Source organism: Bombina bombina, chromosome 9 (genome assembly GCF_027579735.1).
Source record: "Bombina bombina isolate aBomBom1 chromosome 9, aBomBom1.pri, whole genome shotgun sequence".
NCBI classification, from domain to species: Eukaryota; Metazoa; Chordata; class Amphibia; order Anura; family Bombinatoridae; genus Bombina; species Bombina bombina.
Window position 1 is genome coordinate 49547208 of NC_069507.1, and position 14022 is coordinate 49561229.

At 33.8% G+C, this 14022-nt stretch overlaps 1 protein-coding gene across 1 annotated transcript in view; it reads right to left on the bottom strand.

The window, feature by feature from the left end:
• Nucleotides 1–814: 814 nt before the first annotated feature.
• Nucleotides 815–14022, bottom strand: part of LOC128639509 (mannose-binding protein A) — a 52518-nt gene continuing 39310 nt past the window's right edge. The window contains exons 5-6 of the mRNA XM_053691651.1: nucleotides 8874–8954; nucleotides 815–1849 (exon numbers count right to left, since the gene is read on the bottom strand). Of these exons, the coding sequence (XP_053547626.1) occupies nucleotides 1452–1849; nucleotides 8874–8954 (479 nt within the window). The 3' untranslated portion in view covers nucleotides 815–1451. The remainder of the gene's footprint in view (nucleotides 1850–8873; nucleotides 8955–14022) is intronic.

Sequence of the window (14022 nt, forward strand, 5' to 3'; positions counted from 1 at the left end):
ACAGGGAATGTCACATTTAACAGTTTAAGGCAGTTTAAGCTTATTTGAAGATGATAGTTTATTTAAAGCTGTGTTACATTTTAAAGAGACATGAACCCCAATATTTTTTTTTCATGATTCAGATAGAATATATCATTTTAACTTTCCAATTTACTTCTGTTATTTATGTTACTTCATTCTCTTTGGTATCCTTTGTTGAAGGCAGTAATGCACTACTGGGAGCTAGCTAACCATACTGGATGTGCCAATGACAAAATGCATGCATGTGCAGCTACCAGTCAGCAGCTAGCTCCCAGTAGTGAATTGCAGCTCCGTCTCTTAAAATATGGGTAGGAAGTGGAAGCTTAAAAATGCTTGATGATATTTCACCAAATATTCAGAAACTTTGTTCATCCCATCAACCCCATACATCCCATTAAAATGGTAAACAGTTATTGGTGTCATTAATCTTTTTTTAAGTCTTGCACATACTTACTGTTACTTGTAAATACATTTCGTTATTATATCATTTATGTATGTGTCCGTATCTCTTAAAACAAGTTAGGTTAACCTCCTGTTTGCAGTGCAACTGAATTACTGTGTCGCAAAATGATGTAGGTCTAAAAAATGTGTCACAAACATGAAAAGTTTGGAAAGCTCTGCTATAATAGAAGGTTTAACATTTTTATATTCAATGTGAAAAATGATAGCTGAGAAAAGTTTACTGAAAATTTTGAATATACTTTCAGCTTCCACCTTTCCCCTTTCTATTATATTACTTAGATCAGTAAAATGTATAATTTTTTTTATCATTTTTATTTAAAAAGTTGCATTTTATACGGTAATATGACATTAGGAACTGATAACATAAAAGAAAATAAACAAGATGTCAATTTCATATATACTGTATATATATATATTAGACTTGTGCATTCATTTCAGAACTTAATATTGCAAAGGATAAATTGAAGAAAATTAATGAATATTTCCGAATTCTGCAATATTCCTTTGTTTTCTTAAAAAAAGCTAAAATACTTACCTACACACGCTGGAGAGTGTGCTGATCCTCTCCTCTTCACTCCAGAGCTTGGCCCGGGCTAACTAGAGGGCAGGCACTAACTTTAGTGCAGGCCCCGGAAGCCGAGCGTGCTAAGCCTCCAGTTAGTGCGGTTCCGGCTCTAGAGTGAAGAGGAGCGGGATAGCTTGCTCTTCTGCACGTGTAGCTAAGTATTTTAGGTACAGGTCAATTTTTTTACCTGTACCTTTTAAACATTTACATTCATTTAACAAAAATGAATGTAAAAGTTTAACTAAAACTCGATACTCATTTTGTTTTAAATTAAGTGAAGACAACAAATATTCTAGGAGACAAGTTTCCCAAAATATTTTTACAAAAATTTTGGATGAACCAAAACTTTTTGGACTGCACATCTCTAATATTTATATATATTAGTGAGTATAGAAATGCGTCATCATGGAAATGTAAATTCACAGACTACTTGCTGGGTGGCATCACAGGTAAAATCAACCCATTGCCCATGTTCATATACTAGAATGCAGTTTTCTCCGCTTCCCCCATTTGGTTCATGTTGGTACCAATTCTTATAGGTTATTGGCTTCCCATCAGGATACATAAAAACTCCTTCTTGCTTTATGTCATTAATCCCTAGGAAAATCCTATTAGATGTCATTGCTTTTACCACTTTTGTAACTTCATATATGGCAGAATTTTCTTCACTGCTCAGTGGGACAGGCAAAGTACCCCCATATTTCTCACAAATAGCTTTTGCTGTATGATAGTTAGCTTGTCTCAGACTCGATAGGTACATTTTGTGCCCGTTGTTTACTTCTGACATTTGGAAAAAGACAACTGAGAAGAAAAAAACATTAAAACAAATTAAGCATAGACATACATATATGACTATCAGTAAGATAGCTGAATGTTAGATCATTGAGAATGTTGTGTATTCCAGTACTATGAGAAAACATGATATGGCATCTATGGTAATTTTTGCTTTGTTTTTTATACCTTTCAAATCTATAAGAAAAGCCATCATTTGAATAGGAAAAACACATTTAAATTAGCAAATTATACAGCCACAAATTAGACATGGGAGTTCATATTATTTGCTTTTTTTCAAGATGCAAAACAAGCCCCTTCTTTAAAGAATAAACAAAAGAGTAAATTATGGATTTGTGATTCTTGCCTTAATAAATAATTATGTAAGCTTTACATTTGTTCTTGGCTAGTCTTGACCCCATTAATATATATATATATATATATATATATATATATATATATATATATATATATATATATATTTTTATTATTATTTTTGTTCTGTTACTACTTTAACTTTTTTTTTAAGGTTAAAGGGTCATTAAACACTAAATAAATGCTAGATAGAATGATGCATTCAAAGAAAAGATTAGTCTGAGAATAACAGGTAGATGTATTTTTTAAAGTTTTATTAGTTGTTTAAATATTGACAAAATAAGTGTAAAGTTTTAGTAGTCAATTTATGAATCAGCAGATGCTGCTTCCGACCCACTCCGCTTCAGTTCCACCTGAAGCGTAAGTTAAGAAGCAGCGGTCCTAAGACCGCTGCTCCTTAACTCATCCGCCACCTCTGAGGTGGCGGACAGCAATCAGTTCGATCGAATACGATCGTGTTGATTGACACCCCCTGCTAGCGGCCTGGGTAGGGGCAGTATTGCACCAGCAGTGCAATGATAAATGCTGACAGCGTATGTGTCAGGGTTTTTTCCCTGCTTTGTTTGCCATGTGCTTCTGGCAACCATTTTGTTCACCTCTCTTGCTGACTCTGGTGCATATTGTGAATGCTGCTCATTTCCTGCACTTCCTTTTATGGCCAGACTGGTGTACATCATCCGTGTGAGACATGAATTGTCTCAGAATTGTCTCAGAATTGTGATGTCATCACTTATTATTTAAAGGGCCTCTGTTCAGTATGCTTTGCCCTTGCATTGTCTCAGACCTGTTTGTGAGAGCTCCTGTGTATTACCTGGCTGTCTGACGTCCCTCCTGGTTCCTGATCCCTGGCTTATTTCTGACTCTGCTGTTCTCCTTGTTCCTGATTCTGGCTCGTCTGACTATTCGCTTTGGCTCCTGACTCGGCTCGTCTGACTATTCGCTTTGGCTCCTGTCTCGGCTCATCTGACTACCAGCTCTGGTTTTGATTCCTGGCTTGTTATTTGACTTGTGGACTTTTTTTTTTATTATTTTTTGCTATTAATAAAGGTGTGATTATTTTTGAACTTCTCGTCTCAGTCGGATTCCTGGCATCCTGACAGTATGCTGTCGGCATTTATCGATGTGCAGCGGACATGATACGATAAATCGTATCATGTCCGTCCACACAATAATAAATTGACCCCTATGTGTCTATACAACAATGGGAGCGGCCATGTTGTAACTTAGGTTACCTTCTCTGCTGTGGCCAATTAAGGACTGTTAGAAATAGGTCACTAGAGTGTGCAGCCAATGTCTTCATGGAATAGAACAGTGTTCTGCACATTTATTTCTAACAGTAACTGAAAAGCTCACAATTTCAGAATGGAATTACAGGAAAAGGGGACAAAATAAATAATGAAAGTATATTGCTAAGTTTTTTATATATACAATTTATCATATATATATATATATATATATATATATATATATATATATATATATATATATATATATATATATATATATATATATATATATATATATATATATAGTGTTGACAACCTAAACTGCCTATATCTAAGCTTTCAACTAACAACAGACATTAAGGATTTCCCTCAAACACCTGTGGATGTGAAGTATACTAACACTGGGACATAACTGTTGGTGAATATAACCCAATATAACCGGTGAATGGGTGCTCGTAACCAACAGACAGCTCCCTGATTTTTTCTTTTAAAGGGTACCCTTTATTATCTGCTGGGATTTAAGTTTTGGATACCACTGATGTGGCTTATTTTTGTGAATGGTTTGCTTTTTGCAAACACTATATTCTATCTCACTAGCAACAATGGATTTGCAAAAAATTAAATGATGTGTTATAATGCAATCTTTAATGGTGTTTTCACAATTTTTTCTTAATATGACCTTATATAGTTTGTGCCAGAAAAGGGTATACTTTTAAATCACCAGTGGAGGGTATATATTTATTATTGCACCCCCTGTTGGTTTATTTCTCTTTTGTGTGTTAAATATTTTAGATATACCTCTTTTGCACTGCACACTTGCCTTGGTCCTAATAATAGCAAGTGTGCATAAACTGGGTCTGATTGATTCTGGTGCCAATCATCCATGTAAACTATATATATATATATTACCATCTCAAAGTTTTTAATGTCCGTTTAAGCTGCCGCCCAGTTACTGATCGGCTGCAGCCCTAAAGACATTCCCCAGAGTAAATAAGGAGTTAAGAAATTTTCACTAATAAATGAAAAATGTTGTAAAAATTTGGCTGAAATAAATTAGCCTATTAGTTGGACACAACTAAATTATTATTTTTATTTGTTTTTTCATGGCAAAATTTTCATCAAAAATGTTTTCTTCTCTGCACGTCTGCCACAAAATCTTGTTAAACACATATTTGTTGTCAGATAATAAGTAAATATGTAACTTATAATAAAACAAGGTACCACAGGGATTTAAAATATATTTTGCAAAATTCTTCACTGACCTTTAGAGAGAGAAAAGATACTAAAGCAAAAAAACAAAACAAAAAAAAATGAATGTCTGCTTAATTCAATATTTATGATGACAGTCATGTATATTTGAATGCAGCTTTTTTAATTAACCCTTAATAACAATTCATATTTGTGTAATTTATAATTTAATATTTTAGATAATTATATAACTAACATGTCTAATTGTCCAATACTTAATTGTCATCAATTAAGTTTAAAATAGTCATTTTACAGTATATTTTTTATTTTGTTAAGAAAAAGATGTTTATTAACCTGCAAAATGAAACTTTAATGATTCAGATAAAGTATGCAATAAAATAAACCTTTCTAATATACTTAAATTATCAAAATGTGCACATTCTTTTTATATACACACTTTTTGAGGCTTCAACTCCTAGTTAGCATGTGCAAAAGTGCACAGTATATACATATATGCATTTTGTGATTGGCTGATGGCTGTCACATGATATAGGGGGAAGGAAAATTTGATTAACTTTGAAATTTGACAGAAAATATCCAATTGCTGATTTAAAATGTAAAGTAAATGCTATTTCATTGTCTTATTGTTGTACATTTCTAAATTATTAAATTCTATTGTATTCACTGGTCATTTAAGCCTTTTGAGAAGTGAATTACTTTGTGTTTGGAATGGACTGGAATAGGTTTAAGTTTAGAAGGAAATCAACTACTTCTTGTTTTTGTGTAAACATTGTGCTTGTTTCACACTTCAAGTTCACGTTTACTTTCATATTGTTTATGCACGCTATTTCTCTTGCCTGCAAAAAGCTGACAAAACTTGCTATCCCTTGCGTGATATTAGCGCTCCACTTGTAATCTAGCCAAAAATGTCATGAACAACACTTTGCAAAACAATACTAATGAACTGGAATGAAGAATAATAACATAAAGAAATCAACAATAACTATAAAAAGTATCAAACTTAAAATGCAATTCAGAATTAATCTTTCTAGTTTTTATTATATATATATATATACACTGTTGAATTTTCATATTTTTAAAAAGAATATAAGGGGATGCTGTTTGCTTTTCATTGGATAAAAAAATGTGTTTAAAAATTAAACATAAACTCCACTCATGTACTTTACAAGCTATATTCAGAAGACGTGCACAGCTAAAAATAATGGATTCAAATTAATTGTTCATTATAAAAAAAAAAGTTATTTTGTTTCATCCAAGAGTAGTTCATAGGGTAGTTTGGTTCAACCAAAACTGTTGTGAAAACATTATTTATTTATTAACAGAAATTGTTAACCACTTATTTCCTGTGTGAGATCTCTTCAATGTAGCAGCTGGACAGCAGCTTAAAGGGACACTGAACCCATTTTTTTTTCCTTCGTGATTCAGATAGAGCATGCAATTTTAAGCAACTTTCTAATTTACTCCTATTATCAATTTTTCTTCGTTCTCTTGCTATCTTTATTTTAAAAAGAAGGCATCTAAGCTTTTTTATTAGTTCAGAACTCTGGATAGCACTTTTTTTTATTGGTTGATGAATTTATCCACCAATCAGCAAGAACAACCCAGGTTGTTCACCAAAAATATGCCGGAATCTAAACTTACATTTTTGCATTTCAAATAAAGATACCAAGAGAATGAATAAAATTTGATAATAGGAGTAAATTAGAAACTTGCTTACAATTTCATACTCTATCTGAATCTGATCAGCTGCTTAGCAGCTTTTTCTTTGGTAATTAACCACCTGGGAGAAGCCTCTTTTGGCACAGCTGTGCTTTTCCTGGTAGCAGAGGAGCAGCCAGACAGAAGCTTAAATTTAATTAAAGTTAAAGTTGTAGCTAGTGCTACTACTACAAGCTCACAGCAGCACAGAAAGATTGCTTTTTTATATACATTTTTGATGAGGTCAGGATTGTCAAAAGTAAAGCTTATATATTTACTGACTGACATGGAAATCATTCAGTTGACAAGGACATTGCTTAATTGCTATTGAATAGTGAAAAAATTTATATTTAAGCCTTTCCTGCAATAAAGACTTTCATGTGTGCAGATTTTTTTACACACTTTATATGAACAGATTTAAGAGATGGATTAATTACATTTTTGTGACGCGTGCTTGTTTTGTGTTTTCAAAATAAAAAAAAAAAAAAAAAAAATACAGCAAAAGTGTGATTTATTTTTGCATTTGTCCAAATTTGAAAACACAAGTTTAAAGTTCAGAGGTCCATTTGCATAGGTTATATCAGTATACATAACCACAGGCTATCTAACATGTTGCAATATTATAAAATAAATATTATTCAATTTTAATCCAGATAAGAATTATTGTACTTTGCAGTTAAAATGTTTAAAATAAAGTACTTAAAGGGACACTGTAGTCAACTTTGTTCAAACTATGGAGCTGATCACAATGTACTGGCAGAGGTCTTTTTGGCGATTTTGTTCCAAATTTTTTTCCAAAAAGACCACTTTCAATTCAACACAATCACAATAACGCTTTATTGGTTATTTCCAGCACCTGTTTGCAGCTCCTTGACATAAGCTATATCTTTACTATGGACTCTAAAAGTTCTCAATGATCACAATCCATATACAAGATACTCTCCAACACCTTTTTTAGTCTAATTTTTGCTTTTTCAAATGGGAAACCTCAAAGCATTTGATGAAGCCCCAAAACAACCTTCTGGGTATCTTTGCAAGTATTCCAGGACTAGTTGGAACCATTCTATTATATTGCACATAGGCAAGACACTCTGAAAAGGCCACAAGAGATATTTTAGAGGTACATTAACATATATAAAATTGATTAATTAAAGCACTATTCAGCGCTATTGTATAGGCTTTCTGCAGTGGCCATTCAATACCTTTACATATGTATACATTCAAATGGCTAAGGGGATTTGCAGGAAAAGTGAGATCAGGACACCAACATCTACAAATGGCTTGGAGCAATATCTTCCTGTTAGTATTTGTTTGTAAGTCCCATTTGCACTGTTGTGCGTTCAAAAGCAACCTATTGCAATACAATTCCATCCTCACCATCTGAATGCCATTTGTATCTTGGCATAAATCGCTCTACTGTCACTTTTTATTTTTACGGGTATTATTTTTATAATATTTACATCTATTGATTGTAAAAGCACCGTTTCGGATTTGGTATGATGTTAAAACAAGAAGAAGCCTATGGGTTTCTATTACATGGTCTTGATGATGTCTTCTTTCACTGGATTTTAACAGTACTGAAACTGTTATACATGAACTCACTCCATCACAACATAGTATCTAAATAGAAGATGCTCAAATGAGAGTGTGCCTTTTATAGGGGACGAACATTTAGATGTTTTAGCAAAGGTGAAGATGCAATCGGATTACAATAGTTTAACCTCACACATGTAAATAATAATTTCTCTTAGACAGTGAACAAAGGGGTTAATTCAATAGCACTTTACTGTAACCTTAAAAGGTGTGAATGGGCTATTGTATCTGTTAGTTTTGGATGACCTCCCAGAGTCTATGCCGATAACAAGTATTTAACACATGAAAAGGCATTTTTGGAAACTTTTCTATTGAAAAAGCATTCGCAGCTGGGGGTTTGAAATGCTCAAATCCATCTTGCGTTATGATCACTTGGAAAACACGCCAACCAATTTCAAAAAAACATTTCAGGATCAAATTGCTGTTAGATTATGATCCACCCCTATATTTAACTTAGTTTTCTTATCACACTTTCAAATGTGTGTCCCTCTTTGCCAATATAGCAGCAACAGCTGTCCGTAGTAGCCAGTGACAGTCAGCAGGTGCTACAGAACTTTGTTAGTTTCAATTAAAGCATAAAGGGACATTAACCACTCAATTCATTATGTGAAACTCCCTCTAATCATGAGTAACAGCCATTTTGGAACCTAAGTTACACTGCAGGTATCTGACCGAGAGTTGCTGCACAGGTACTAACATATCAGCACTGGAATGGAGTAAAAGGTAGAACTCAACATGGCGGCACCTATGACTACAGGGAGAAGGGTAATAACCTTAATAATATGCCTTTAAACTGCTTTCTTTTAACAATTTTTAAAGATTTGTTTTATTTAGCATGTCTAAATGTTGCTCTTTAATACGCGTTATAGAACTTTTTGTGAACAATGCCATTTTAACAAGTGCTTAAGTAAAATATTAAGGATAAAGAAGTAACCACATTTTCTAAGACTTACGATTATTTAGCATGGAGAGACGGTTTTCTAAAAGTGTCATTTTATTTTCCAAAGCAGCAATTTTTTGGAACCCTGCGGCATCTGTAAAACAAGAGTTTTTTAATGTTTAACAACAATTATATATATTATACTAAACATACATTTCTTTCCAGTGGCATGGAAAGTCCACAAATCCATTAAAGTACTAGTGGGAATTCAACTCCTGGCCACCAGTTGGAGGCAAAGAACACCCCAGCAAAGCTTCAAGTGTCCTCCCAGTACCCACAATCCCCAGTCATTCTTTGCCTGTGTAACATTGTAGGTGATGTGCGAATAAAGTGTCTGAAGAAATCAAGTTGTTAATCCTTTAATGGGTACTTTTCCCTGCAAGTAAGGATTGGGGTTATGCTGTGTCCATGTAAATCTCTTTAGTAAGAGCAATGGTGGCTTTTAGCAGTTGAAAGACGACGAGGTGGTCTTTGTTTACCTTCCAACATTTTTGCTACCCCTATTTAGAAAACCAGGGTTGGTTACTCTGTTTTTTTCTTTATCTACAGGTCTATGTCAGTGAGGATTCTGTCATACCTGTTTGCTGTACCTTCCCTACAGCGCATCCACAGGTAAGTGCTTTTACCTTCTAGGTGAAGAGGATGCAGCACTTAGGAGTTTCCTTGTTTTTGAAAGAAAAAAAAGGATAGTTTGAGAACAAGGTGGCTCCTTGTGGAACTGAATATCCCTTTTAAAGTTTAGGGCACTTTTCTGTCACGTTCTGTCATGTGAAAGTTTTTTTGATTTTGGCTATGGGGATTTGTTTGCACAAAGGTATTTTTTCTTTTGTTTGGGTAAAATTTCTTTAAGAAAGTTATTGGACCGCACATTACTTTTGAATTAGCGATCATGTGACTGCTCAGTTACTTCCTGAGTGCTGAACAGTTTGTTTGCAGCCAGCTGTTTGGAAGCCGGATTTTCAGTGGGTCAGAGCTGTTTTTCTGCCATAAGATCATTTTTCCTGCCTGACGCTTCTCTATGATGGTTGCAGCTTACTAGGATTTTCAGTTTGAACAAGATTGTTTTATCTGCTGGTGTGGATTGGATTCCTGGTTACTGGTTGGGTGAGTCTCTCCAGCGTGGCTGGGGTGTAAAGGTGCCGGTTTTAATAATGATTTAATATCTATGCCTAAAGTTTTTACATTCTAATTTTCTATATAGAATTTAGAGTATAAGGAAAATAAAGGGCTTTTTTATTTTTACTAGGGATGCCGATCCCAAGCTCTCTCTGTCATTTGATAAATGTTTTTATTGTGCAGATGTCCAGGTTATTCCTCCTGTGCAATTTTGTTCCCCTTGCCTTAATAAGTTTTTATTATCTAAGGATAAGGATAATGCTGTTCAGGGGTTGTCTCAGCCTTCTTCTAACATGTCGCAGTCGTTGACAGATTCACATGCAGTGCCCTGCGGTTCTTCTCAGTCAGTTTCTGGGAGTGTTTGCTTGCCTAAAGATTTTGCTGCGCAGTTGACTTCTGCAGTTTTTGCAGCCCTTAGTGCTTTACCTACTTCTGGTAAAAGGAAGAGGAAATCTAAAAACATTTCTATGGGTTCTGTTTCCGCCAAGACTAATTTCTCAGTTATCTAGTGATCATTCCTCTGCAGCTTCTGAAGGCGAGATCTCTGATTCAAAAGATAAATATTGGATGCGGCAAATTAAACTGATAGTATAAATCAATATACAGTAATAATTTTTTTTGGGTGTCAATAATACCTATATAAACATATAAATGAATACATAGATTGAACAATACTACCAAGTGGCAAAATATTTTGACAGATTGTTCAATGAAATTAATTGAATTGTTGATAGAATTTAGAGACTCCTTGATAACTAAAACAGGAACAGATATTGAGGAGTTACAGACAGCTCTTAGGGAATTTGAAAAAAATTCAGATTTCAATACATCATACAAAGAAGTTCAAGCCAAAACAGATGCTTTTCAAAATAAGCCAATTCAGACCAAAATAAAAAAACTAGCTAGAGATGAAAAAGATTATTTGGAAGGGACTGATTTCAATTTTAATAAGACTAAAAACAAAAATAAGAATGATGCTGAATCTAATCTAGAGTCCAATACTAATTTGAAAACAGGGAAAGACACTGATAAGAAGCGGACGAGAGTAGAATATAAAAAAACTTTTGTTAAGAAAAAGAATCTAACAATTAGATCAGATTATCCAGGCCCTAGTAGACCAAATCATAATGGTAATCACCCAGGCACTAGTAGACCAAATTACAATGGAAATCAAACAAGTCATCATTTTTATTTTTATAATAAGAACCACAATAGCCATTTTTCTGAAAGATATAGAAATACTTACAGGGAAGAATGGACAAAAAATGATACATCTGAAAGATATGATTACAAGGATTATAAGCAACAGGACAAACCACATGTTTTTCAATCCAATCAGAACTGGAACAACTGAACAGCACATTACAAATAAGCCCCTGCATGTTTAAAACAACTCGAAAGATAACAAGTAAGGGAAGAGATACACACACCCACAAGAAAAAGATCATACGCAAACGTGGCAGCCGAGGGCGAGCCATCAACTCACTAATGAAGAAGTTTGTGTTTTAAGTAGGGGCCTTTCTTTTTGTCCCTCCAATAATCACAATGTATTTGAATTAGTTGTTGACCTCAACAGGTTTGTATGCAAATTATAAGAAATTGACAAACACACGGCAAATTCCAATCCTTACAGATGATATGACAGAAAGACCCAAAAACAGATATTATATTTTTCGAACCTGAAAATGTATGTGATCAACTTTTTTATGACTATTTACATACAGGTTTAACACAGAGGTCTAATTTAAATCCCTCCAATACAGGGCATAGCATTTAATTCTTTCAGAATCTGGTATTTGATGAATTTGGTCGATTATCAACAAAGGTAACCAAGAAACCCAATTTAAATATATATGAGACAAAACCTTTATCATGTTTAGCTTCAATTAAAAATATAATCATTAGGCAAGCAGATAAGGGAGGTGGAGTAGTCTTGCAAGATTCAGAAGATTATTTGAAGGAGGCAAATCATATTTTATTAGTCAAAGAATACTACAAAAGATTAACATTCAATCTCACTGAGAGTTTCCTCAAAAAATTGATAAAGCTAATTGACAGAGTATTCCTTGAAGGGATACTCACGAAAAAAGAAAAAGATTTCTTAACTCTATATAAACCCAATCTTGCATACTACTACCACCTTCCTAAAATTCATAAATCCCAGGTTGATCCCCCGGGGAGACCCATCATCTCGGGGATCGGAATTTGTCAGAGTACGTGGATAAGTTCCTCAAAAAAACAGTGATAAATTTGCCATCATATATAAAGGATACACCAGATCTTATTTCTAAATTAATGAATATTATGGAAGGTAATCACAGTTTGTTGTGGTTAACATGCTATGTATCCTCCTTATATTCCAATATATCTCATGTATTAGGCACAGAAGCAGTAGATATTTTTTTTTAAAAAGAGATATTTATCTACCAGACAAACAAAGGAACTTCTTGTTGGAAGCCATAGATTTTGAATTAAAACAAAATTATTTTGCCTTTCAGGAACAATTTTTCTTCAGATCAAAGGAATGGCCATGGGGACCAGATCTGCCCCAAGTTTTCCCAATTTATTTATGGGGATTTTTGATGAGAAATATATATATATTCGTCACCCCATGGGGCAAATCTGGTCTTTTATGGTCGTTCTATAGAAGACTTGCTTTTTATATGGGAGGGAACGCAATCCGAAGCTATAATTTTTGTTAACAATAATAATATGGGACTTCAATTTACTCATAAAATTAAACATGACAACATTGACTATTTAGATCTTATATTAGGTTGGGACAAAGATGGGTCTATCATTACCAAAACATACTTTAAAGAAGTTAACAATAACAGTTATCTTAACTAAAAGAAAAAATGTCCCGAACCTCCGAAGTATAAATAAAAACTGGGCTTTATTGTAACAAGTTTAAAATAGACATGGTGGGCACACAAACAAAAGGGTTTTACGTGTTTCGGCCTAGGCCGTAATCATAAACCTGAACAGACACAGGTATGTGCTGTTTAAAAAGGGTTAGTAACTAATAGTTATTGGTTAGTGCTAAACACACCCCTAATTAACCATTGATATGTCTGAACCTACACAACAAACAATATATACAGATGGGCAAATTTACTCGTATGACACTAAAGAAAAATTAATGACCAAAGGATGTATCAATTGCTCAAGTAATTATGTAGTGTACCTCATTGAGGGCCTTGAACACTCTAAACAGTATGTGGGCATGACGAGCAGAGATGTCAGGACTCGAGTCCGTGAACATCTAGGATATATCAAGTATGAAAAACCTTGAGGCACTTTATTGAGGTACACAGTAAAAATATTGGATCTTTCAAGTGGAGAGGTATTGAAACTATACGTCTACCCCCTAGAGGAGGTAATAAAGATCAAATTTTAGCCAAGCAAGAAATTTACTGGATCATGAAGCTGCATACTCAGGTACCATATGGTTTCAACTCCGAGTTTGATATTATTAACCATTGGAAGTAGCAGCTTCATGGTCCAGTATCCACCAGTGTCATAGTAAATAAATCATTAATTATATATACACTACATTAGCTGCATACTTTCTATGCTTCATTTATTTTAGGGCCACAAGAGGGGGTTTGTTTGATGATAAACTAATTATTATTATTATTAGCATTCTTGTGTCCTCATCTCACAAGCCACCAATAAATTGATAACATTGTCTATCCCTGATTATACATGGAAGAGCATTTTATTATCTATCTACCTTTATGAGTGGTTTGTTATCATAATCACCTGAGTGCATTAAGTGAAAGAATTTATTTTTTCTTTAACTTACTTTTTTAAGTATGCACTACAATGCTCTATAACAGATCTTAAGATATGTAAATATATTTTTTACGTATATGCACATTAATTTGTTACCAGAGATTGACAATTTTATTTAATTAAATCAGCTTAGAATGATTTTTAAGCTTTCAAGTTCATTGGTATCCTCAAGTTATTTTTATCGTTCACCCCCCAATATGTGCTACAGTATGTGATGTTATGTGTTTAATGATTATATATTCTGTTTG